The sequence below is a fragment of the Simochromis diagramma genome, unplaced genomic scaffold (assembly GCF_900408965.1).
Source record: "Simochromis diagramma unplaced genomic scaffold, fSimDia1.1 OVJJ01000487.1, whole genome shotgun sequence".
Classification (NCBI taxonomy): Eukaryota; Metazoa; Chordata; class Actinopteri; order Cichliformes; family Cichlidae; genus Simochromis; species Simochromis diagramma.
Window position 1 is genome coordinate 4,906,478 of NW_024387305.1, and position 10,760 is coordinate 4,917,237.

At 39.9% G+C, this 10,760-nt stretch overlaps 1 protein-coding gene across 2 annotated transcripts; it reads right to left on the bottom strand.

Moving 5' to 3' along the window:
• Positions 1–204: 204 nt before the first annotated feature.
• si:dkey-217d24.6 (protein Wiz) lies at positions 205–8,375 on the bottom strand. 2 transcript variants are annotated; one of them, XM_040004519.1, is made up of 9 exons: positions 8,293–8,375; positions 7,675–7,768; positions 7,028–7,516; positions 5,613–6,422; positions 5,085–5,441; positions 3,281–3,495; positions 3,061–3,202; positions 2,803–2,962; positions 205–1,030 (listed from the first exon to the last, which is right to left on the bottom strand). In XM_040004519.1, exons 2-9 carry the CDS (start codon positions 7,685–7,687, stop codon positions 874–876), a joined length of 2,343 nt encoding a protein of 780 aa, XP_039860453.1. In that variant the 5' UTR covers positions 7,688–7,768; positions 8,293–8,375; the 3' UTR covers positions 205–873. The 2 variants fall into 2 exon arrangements, with proteins under 2 accessions (XP_039860453.1, XP_039860454.1); XM_040004520.1 differs by lacking the exon at positions 8,293–8,375 and adding an exon at positions 7,932–8,257.
• Positions 8,376–10,760: the final 2,385 nt, after the last annotated feature.

A 10,760-nucleotide genomic window follows, 5' to 3' on the forward strand; every position in this document is an offset into this window, starting at 1 on the left:
ATTGAAAGGTTGGTGATCCCTGGTTTAGAGTATGGATTAAATGCTAAATCCTAATTTTAAAATATATTCACTTTTCTTGCTGTAGTATTGGAAACGGAGGAAATACAATTCAGAATATCTAGTTAAGTCGATGTTCCTGAAGTTCATTCCTATAGAGATTAGAAAAAAGCATATCACACACGATATTAATTATACACAAGATATAATTTATTTTATACAAGTGTTAAAAAAAAATGTAAAATCTCCATCCACTGTCAGCTTGTTTTGCATTTTGTAAAGAAAAAGAATGGAAACACTTATCTACCTTCTACAACAATGGCATTACGCTTTGTGGTAACAGTGTTGTTGTGTACAGAACACACAATGAAAAACATTGGCCCTACATATTTAAGGTAAAATGCCGTAAACATTTATGTATAAAACAAAGTTCAAAGGTAATTAAAAGAAAAAAGCTATTTTGAAATGAAATGACCACCACGGCAGTTTACACACACTGTAAAAAAAAAAAAGAAAAAAAAAAGTGAAATTCATGTCAGTCTCTCTAGTTTCTTAACATCAAAGGCTGAATACCATTAAAATACATTTAACATCTGTTCAAATGGAAGAAATTTTAGAGCCCACGTAGAAAAGCTCTGTCTGTCAAAAAAAACCCACATCCACAGATCATTACTTTGATCTATGATATCTAATGGATTTAACCTGAGTGTATTAGGTTGTGCTGTGTTTCTCATATGGCTCATGGTTGCCCTCTTTAGGACAAGGAAGGAACTAATTTTTTGACAATTTGCTGACATCAAGTAGACATTAGGATAACACAACTTCTTGGACTTTGACATTTAAAAGACTGAGAAGAAAAACTGAATAAATACATGTCTAGACAGCTACTGGATGGACCAGCGCTGGAGTTGTCACAGGTGTAGCGGGAGGAGACGCTTTGTCTTTATAGCCCAGCGACAGAATGTGTTTCTGCAGGTGTGTGATCCACTGCTCCTGAACAGACAGAGGTCCATGAAATACTTCCTCACAGAACCTGAACAGCAGGATAGAGAAGTTTTATTAACTGCATCATATGAAGCTGAAAAAGAAAACCCCCCACAAAAACAAACATTGATATTAACTCAGTCTACACTCACTGGCCACTTCATTAGAGACACTTGTACAGCTCCTCATTAGGCCAGTGCATTTAACCATGTCGACATGGCCAACACAACTTGCTGAAGTTGAAGTGTGGCATGTGTGCTGTTCTACCAGCACAAACAGCATTTATGCAGAAAATATCCAATGGGCTGCCAGAGATCAGAGAAAAATGGCCAGACTGCTTTGAGCTGACGAGAAGGCAACAGTAACTCACTGCATTTGAACCTCTCCAAATGCACAACATGTTTAACCTTGAAGCAGATGAGTTGCAGCAGAAGACCACAGCGGGTGCAACGCTTTTCCAGCAACGAACAGGAAACTGAAGCTACAGTTCACACAGGCTCGCCAAAATTGGATAACTAATTATTAGAAAAATGATCCATTCAGTATCGATGGTTCGAGGTGATGGTGGTGTGAGACACACTACAGTGCTTAAAGAATTTGCTTGTCTGCCTCCACATGCATATGAGTCCAAGTGACATCCCATTCTTAATCCAGAGGCTTTAACGTCATTTTTTTTTGGGATAATTTTTTGCTTCAACTCTTCTAGGAAGGCTTTCCACAAAGTTTGAGTGTTTATGGGAATTTCTGAACAATATTCCAGAAGCACATTTATAAGATTAGACACTGATGTTGGACGAGAAGACCTGGCTCACAGTCTCCTATCCAATTCACCTCAAAAGTGTTCTGTCAAGCTGAGTTCAGGACTCTGTGCAGGCCAGTCAAGTTCTTCCAGACCAAAATCGCTCATCCACGTCTTTATGCACTTTGCTTCATGCACTGGTGTGCAGTTATGTTGGAACAGGAAGGGGCTATCCCCAAACTGTTCCCACAAAGTTGGGAGCATGAAATTGTCCAAAATGTCTTGGTATGCTGAAGCATTATGAGTTCCTTTCACTGGAACGCTTAATGCGTTGTTATAACACCACTGTAGACTGTGGAAATATTTAGAAGGGAGGAAGTTTTACAACTGGATTTGGTGGTATCCTATTACGATACCATGCTGGAATTCACTGGGCTCTTGAGAGCGACCAATTCTTTGCCAAATGTCTGTAGAAGCAGTCTGCATGCCCAGATGCTTGATTTTATACACGTGTCCATGGAACTGACTGAGCACTTAAATTCAATTATTTGGATGGGTAAGTGAATATAGTGTAGTGTATTTTCTTGGTTCCAAATTAGCATCATTTAAATGCCACAGCCTATTTGGGTATTGCTGCTCCCTATCCTTGTTGTGATGCCTGCTTCCAGCTGGATAATACTCCATGTTTTAAAGCTAAAGTCCTCTCAAACTGAATTCTTGAGCATGACAATGATTTCATTGTAATCAAATGGCCTCCACAGTCACCAGATCTCAATCCAACAGGGATGTGTTGACACAGGAGATTGACATCATGTCACATTGGACAAAAATGTCTAAAGAATGATTCCATCGGAGATGAATTTGTGCCACTGGAAAGGCAAAAGGAATCCAATCCATTCCAGTAGAACAAAGGTGTATCTCATTAAGGGGCTAGTAAATGTATAATAATGCATCCGACATTCAGACATTTTGACAATATGTTTAAATATTGTTCAAATGTAGCTTACCTCTCCATCAAATTTAAGATTTAGACAACCTAAATTTTTATAAAGCATTTCTACAGCTGTCAAATAGAGACTCACCTGCACTTGAGGGAATACATTTTACCCACCAGTTTGACCAGTGGAGTTAGTGGGGGCTTTGGCACCAGAGCAGGGATATTGCCAGACCGCGGTGGTTGCTGGGAGTTGCCGTTCTGATTTTCTCTACCTGCAGAGGCCCCGTGCTTTTGTGAATGTACCCCTGAAATCCCACAGAGAGGTTTTAGTATCGCTTTTTAATCTATTACACTGCATCTGTATCCAGCTATCTTCCACAGCCCTTTAGTCCCGTTACTTCACCTCTTGAGGAGCGCACGCTGTGGTTGCTGTAGTCCTTCCTGTTTACTTTGTATTCATAGCGCTGCATGGAAGACTTCAGACTACCACCAGCCACACACTCAGATTCTGTGGATGGCGATGGGGATGTAGGAGTTTTGTGGGACTGAAAAAGAAAATTACAGTAAATTAGAATGAATGTAATACACTCATGTTTATCTGAATATCTCAGAGCACAGCCAACCTTCTTGATGTAAAGGTCTCCCATGCGATAACGCTTGGTAATTTCCGACACCTTGGCCGGATCTCTCCTGATCAGCTCACTAAGGAGTTCAATTGGTGAAGTCGCTCCATCTGCCTTCCATTCGATGATGCCCAGCTGTCGGAGGTGGGCCCTCGCGTGACTGGCCAAGGCCTTACGGTTCTCAAAGTCGAACCCACAAAGCTCACAGGATGTGTCTGACACAAACGAGATGGCACACATGTAAACTTCTGCTGCCACACTATTTCAATCAAGTTGAGGTGTGAAATATATCTGAGCCACCGCGATACCCTACTTATTTTATCTTTCAGGCACTCTCTTGGAGACTAACTGTTGTGCTTGGGATCATTGTCCTGTTGCATGAACCAATTTTGGCCAAGCTTTAGCTCATGGGGAGGCTTCACATTTGACTCTAGAATACTCTGGTATGCAGAGGAGTTCACATTTCAGAGGAAAGAGGAGGGCATTGTTCCAGAAGTCTTGTGATTTGTTCGGATACAACGATGCAAAGCTAAGTTTCCAACTGACAATCGTCAGTCCAATAATCGACGATGGGCGATATATTCGCGCATGCACAGACTTTTTGATGGGCGGAGCAATGTAATCACACATGGACTGATTTGCGTGTTTACAACACAGAAGAAGTCCAAACATGGACAAACTAATTTACAAAAAAAATTAGGGCTGTCAGCATTAATGCAGCGCTAACGCAGTCATTACGATTAATGCGGTTACAATTTTTAATGCGCTCAACCCATCTGAAGCGCAGAATGAACAAACTTTTGACAAACTGCCCAAAATGCGTTGACAGAGACATTTCAGGGATTTTGACTCAGTCTGCGCTCCAGATGGGTTAATTTGTAATCGCGTTAGTCGTGATGACGGCGCAAAATTTGGGATTTCTTTGGCTTTAAACCAGACGAAAGAGGTAAACCTATGGATGTAACCAAAGGGGTGTGCCACCTGTGCAGACATATAATGCGAGCAAAGTACACTACTAACTTGCAAGAGCATGTACGTGTCTACCATCCGGCTGAGTATGCTGGGCTATCACCAGCTTCTGCAGCTCCATCAACAAGCATTTGGGCGCACTCTGAGAAGGGTGCATTTGTTCGCAGATGAAAGAGGGTGCTGTTAAAACAGCGCTATTATTTATTTATTTATTTTCTGTTGACTGCTTCAATTAGCTCCATCATTATTAACAAACTTACTCATGGGGAAATAAAGAAATAAATCGCCCTTGTAAAAACTATCAATAGTCGATATATTTGTCCTATTATGTTCTTTTAAGAAAGAAGAGCCTTTCTCCTGATGAACCTTCCAAACAAGCCATACTTGTTTTTGCTTTCTAACTTTATTGTTATCAACTTTATCTTTTATCGTTAACTGAGGTCTGTACAGTCTGATCTCAATGCTCCAGATCAGTAAACACCCAAAATGTTTCCTTTTATGTAGGTGGTTAAGTTCTGTACTTAGTTAAAATACGCTTTTCTACTTTTTTCTGGAAGTTAAGAGCACTGTTCTTTCTGTCAATTTAAGAGTCTATAGTCCCCAAGTAAGGGTCCAGTCAGGACATTATTCTAACCACACTTCATATTTGAAAGCAGTAATAGGCCAACACTATACACTATTCAAATGTTGAGTACATAAAAGTGACACAAGGAAATAGTTTCACCAAAAAGTTTCAATAATTAGATCATTTCAATAATTCACTAAAGCGTCTGGGAAAAATGCTATGATAACAAATGACAAAATATTGGTAAGTAAAGTAACAAACTTTACTTACCAAGGTGTATGACTCCACCCTTGCTAGATGGAGATTTCTCTTTCATGGAATAATCAAGAGGCGAGTTCGAAGCTGTCTCCCCAGATGTGAGGCTGTCTAGGGACCTTCTGGAGCTTTGAGAACCCCATGAGACTTTGCCCAATGCTGCAGACCCACTGGGCCCCAACTCTTTCCTGCCTTCTTCACCATGCATCATGACTTGTTTTAGAAGATCAATTGGTGATGTTTTAATAGACCAAGAGAGACCGAGCTGCCGTAGATGGGCACGGGCGTGGCAAGACAGGGCTTTGCGGGTGTCAAATAGCTGGCCACAGAAATCACAAAGGACTGTTGGTGGGGACTGCACATCTGTACAAGCTGGGGAAAATTATATATTACAACATTATACACCTGATCTCACTGTACACACACAAACAGATGGAAAAATGCTAAAGCAAACAGTGTGATTAAGAAAATAACAAATTAAGCCTGTTATAGTATAACATGGTACCAAACATAAAGCACTTGATTAAACGTTTTTTCCTTTACCTGACTCAGAAGGTTTTGCAGAAATGGCACCAGCAGACAAATTCTGCACAGGGGAGCTGCTCTCATTGGTGGATGTCTTCAGCTGAACAGAAACCTCCGTCTCTATAGGCTCAGGCTTGGGTTTTCTATGAAGGGGGTCCACTGCTAGCCGAAAACCTTTCTTAGCTTTTGGTGCCCTGTTAACGGGAGGGTGAGAAGCCTGAGAGACCTTTTCAGGGGTTGTAGACAGGGGTGTAGAGGAAAGAGAGGTCCAAGACTGGCTTGGACCTGAAGACTGAGCTGCAGGAGAGGGTGGGGCTGGAGATGGTGCTGCAGATGAGCTGGCTGTATTGTTTGTTTTGGGGGGGTGTACAGCTTCTAGCATGCCACTGGATACCAGATCCTCAACGGCATTGATTGCGGAGTTTTTCCCCACTAATTCACTCATCCCTATGTGACGCAGGTGAGAGCGTGCATGGCTTGCCAGGCCTTTTCTATTCTCAAATTCCTCCCCGCAGAGAATGCAGATGCACTCCTCAGATACTTTAGGCCGTTTGCTCGAGGATGACTCGGGTGGAGTAGAAAGGCGTTTGGATGAAGTTCTAGATGGACTATTTGAAGTAAACTCTTCATTTTTCTCTAAATCAATAGGCTTGAGGTCCTCCTCTTCCATGACCTGATAAAGAAGATCAATAGGACTACCCTTGATGTCACTGTCAGAGATTCCAATCTGCCGCAAATGTGCCCGAGCATGACTAGCCAAGCCCTTGCGTGTCTCATACCAGCAGCCACAAAGTTCACAAACGTAGACCTCATCATGGGGGTCTGAAGCTAAAAGAATGAGGAAATTGGTGAGAGAAATACACAAAGTTAGCAGGAGACTAATGTAAGATCAACATTACAAATTTAAATACCCTTTATTAAGTTGTGCCTTGCACCTGCAGCTACTCTCCTTCAAAATTTTATGTTTCTTATAAAACATTTGCATGGCTTCCCTTACAACCGTCTTGAGGGTCAACCAAGTCAATCATATTTAATTTTTGTTAACCCAGTTTGTGTGTCCTGGTTTCATTTCAGTACAGAATGAGAATCATTTTCAGTTTGTCATTTTTGAGAAGTGAGTTGGTGATAACCTGGAAGCCTGCTATCACGACTATTAATTTGAATAATTAACGTGAGTCTCACATGGGCAGAAGGACTGGGAGATAGATTACAGGAAACACAGGTTTGTAAGCGTAAAGTTCCTGTCTTATGTTTGCATATCTGTGGATTCTCCGAAACACATTGAAATAAGAAGAAAGAAAGAGATTCAAAGTACAGGGCACGGTCTTTGCAGATAAATACACTGACACACACATCTTCTATGTATGAGTTTAGATATTTTGTAAAAAAAATCTCTATATTATGTTAATGAAAACAGCTCTGTTCAGCCATACCTAACGTGATAGGAGCGTCAGTTTCCCGTGGTGCCCATAGTGGCTTTGCTGGGGCTGTGTGCTCTGAGGAAGATGAGCTGCCGCCTTCAGCTGGCTTAACAGGAGAAGGAGATGATGGGGGGACAGTTGTTGAAGATTCATTCAGTTTTGCTGGGGATCCCTGATGATCTACCTTTTGTGGGGTTGTCGTGAGTCTAACCCCGGCCTTGTAAGAGGTATTAGCATCTTCTTCTTCTGAAGGGGTCTTTGATTCCTGCTGCATTGTATTTTTTTGAGGCACTGGCCGAGGTGCAGATGAGTTTGATTTGAAATCTGGAAGGCAGCCATCTCTCTCCTGGATGATCTGGTAGAGGAGCTCTATGGGAGCCCCGCTGCTTTCTGACAACGTCACACCAAGCTGGCGCAGATGGAGTCGGGCATGACTGGAAAGTCCTCGCCGTGTCTCAAAGTACGTTCCACAGACTTCACACATTACTGGCTGTGGGGTTGCTGTGGGGGGAGTTAGAAGTTAATGATGACCAGTGAAATGAAATTAACAAAAATGGGCAGAAACCGCACAAGCAGACTCTAAATGACACTCTAAACCCAATTACCTGGAATAATGCAAATTTTGGTAATTCACCTAAAAGCATCCTTTGTCTTTTTACCTTGTGAATCCATTGATGCTGAAAAATGCTGCTGGTTTATTCTGAGAGATGAAAGTGTCGTCTTCCTCTGGATCCTGTTAATACTGAATGAAAGCTGAAATTTTTAAAGGCAGAGGAGCTGTATTAGTGTTGACAACAATTTGCAGGTCATTTTTATAGCTCATTAAATAAACGTGCAATGCAATTTCCCTGAAATCCTACAGTTTATAACAAAAACATCCAAACTAGCTGCTTAAACAACACGATTCGACTGACACCTAGCATGAAGAAAGCCCTGTTCACAAACGTCTTCACAGCCGTGGATGAAAACCGGACTGCATCTCTTAACACAGCTTACAGTTAAATAAACTCATCTACTATAAATGTTACTGTACACACTTTAACAAAACCATCTGTAAGCAGTTGAAAGACATTGTAACTTTAAGCTAACTCGGGCTAACCCTGTTACAGCCTTTGTTTTGCTCTATAATGCTAACTTTAGCTGCTGTGCTAGCCTTAAAATAATCTTATTCAAGCTTAGAGAAGACAAGCTACAAATGCCAAGGCCTTAAATGGAAACAAATCATAAATCCTCTCTTTAAAATATAGCAAATTTTGCCAAAAACCCCAATAAACTACCTGTGTGCATCTGTTTTCCTTATAGTAACAAGCTCAGCGGAAGTAGTGTTCCACACATTCCTGGCTGTATGTTTTTCCAAAATAAAAGTGGTGGAATAATGTCTTTTGAATTATATGGGTGGTATTTGTCATGTCAAACAAATACAATACAAAACTGACAGACATGTGAACATATTTGAATAAAAATGTGATTTTAATCCTCCCCTTATGATTTGATTGAACATTTTAAGCTGAATATGCCACATGCATAGTGTACTTGGAAAAAATTTTGAGCTACCCTTTATTTTTTTACATTTTGTTTATAAGCAGCTAAACTTTCAGGTAAAGTGGTCTTAAGAAATAGTTCCCCAGCCTTTCTGGAGGTCTTTCAAAGTTTCATTTACTTTGTTCATTGGCTGCTTTTTCATTCATTGTCAGACTAGTTTTTGTACCTGACCATTTTCAGATATTGACCTATAAATTATCAAAGCACAAAAAGAGACCTAAATCAACCAATGAACCAGCGTTGTGTCTACACACGACAGCTTACCAAAGAACCAACTTTAAGTAGTGTCTTCAGACACTTTGTTGCTAGCAGGGTGTTGCCTGTACCTTTAAGTTCAGTTAGAATGTCACAATGTTTGTCACCATCTAGTGGTGGATCCGATTTACTGCAAAGTGTTCAACCCTTTAACTTTCACCTCTTATGCAGATTTTGCAAGTTAAAGGGTTAACTTTAATATCACAACTTTTTTTATAGTTTGATTGAATGTATTTATGTATTTATTTAAACGCTCCAGTAAAGTAAATTTAAAGAAATATATCAAACTAGTTTCGACCCAAATATATCACAAGAAGAGAAGAAACTTGTGTGTCTGTGACGGTAAATTGCAGACTGTTAAGTTGCTAGCATCACATTTAAGGTCTATTTTTAAAATTTGAATTTCTCATCAGCATCAGCACACATCAGACATTTTTTTGGTAGGCTAGGTGTTTTGTAACGTGGCTGTTCAGAATACAGTCTAGACAACCAAAACATTTCTAACTGCACAACCACAACTCCATTGTGGCATATAGATATAGTCAAGATAGCCTGTGTTCAAACTGAGTGTTAAGATAGGAAGTACGGTGTAATACTCTTGACATCTGTAAAGAATATGTGTTTTTGTGTTCACATAATTAAATGATGATAATTTTAGGTTGATAATATGAATGCAGTCAATCATTCAGGTAAATTAAAATGAACATGCCTAGAGTTTGGCTTTTGTACTTATGTTTCATGTCATTTTTGCCTAAATGTTACAAGGTTACTAATTGTTATGTAAAATATATATTTCTTCTTTTTTTAAAAAAAATAAAATGCTAAATCTGAGGCGTATGTCTCGCAATTGAATAAACATTCAGTATTTGTACTTTTTTTTAATTGGTGTAAAAGGTGGAGAACTCCATTCTGACCAGTGGGGACATTATGTGACCTGAAAGATGTAGAACAGGGTGACGTGATGGAATCACAGACAGTACTGAGAAAAGCCATCAGTCCTCACAGCAACTGAAAACCCACGCAGACACTTTTCTGTCATCTTTTTCATCCATGTTTCAACATTTGTCTTCAAACATGGCATCAACTAGCCTATCAGGTTACGCCAAAAAAATAACATTTTTGAACAGTAAACTTGGAAAACTAAAATATAGTACTGAACAAAGCTCAAGTCTAGATGGTTATGAAACAAGGATTAGGTTCTGTGGCAGATAATCATCTCAACAAACACAGAACTTTGTGATTTCCGGGCTATTCTATCAGAAATGAAAACATGATTTAGTATCTTGTAATGTACATAATTTTGACATATGAAATTGAAATCATATATATGTATCAGAATGTATGTTTCTATCAATCTATGTATCAGAATCTGAAAACTTTATTAATCCCTGGGGAATTTGTGTATGTGGATTTATGTGTTGACAATATAATTATATGTTGGCTTTGACATGCGACAGTTTGTTTCTCAGACTCTCAATTAAACCTACTGAGTTCCAGCGATGAGGTGCAAAACTTTCTCGGGGAAGGAAGCTTTGGAAAAGTCGTCAAGTGTGTCCACACTGTATCCAACACAGAGGTTCCTATCAAAAAAATTGAAGACAAGCCCGTGATCTCAAGCCCCGTGATTTTGTAAGGGGGACTAGATCATTCTTCCATGAAGGATTCATTTGTCTTGAATTTGAGCTCCTTGATCTTAGTCTGAAGGTGTATATGCAAGAGAGAGACTCTCACCCAGTTTCACATCAGGTTTGCCATCTTCACCTATTTCACTGTGTAAATACAAACTTTAAAGAAAAAAATACTAATTTGCACAGATGTGTTTAGTTAGAACACATTTGTGTGATTCCAGCTGACCACAGCGTTGTTCCTGCTCGAGACCCTGAAAATCATCCACGCTCATATAAAGCCTCAAAATATTATGGTTTTGGATTGCAGACAACAGCCATTG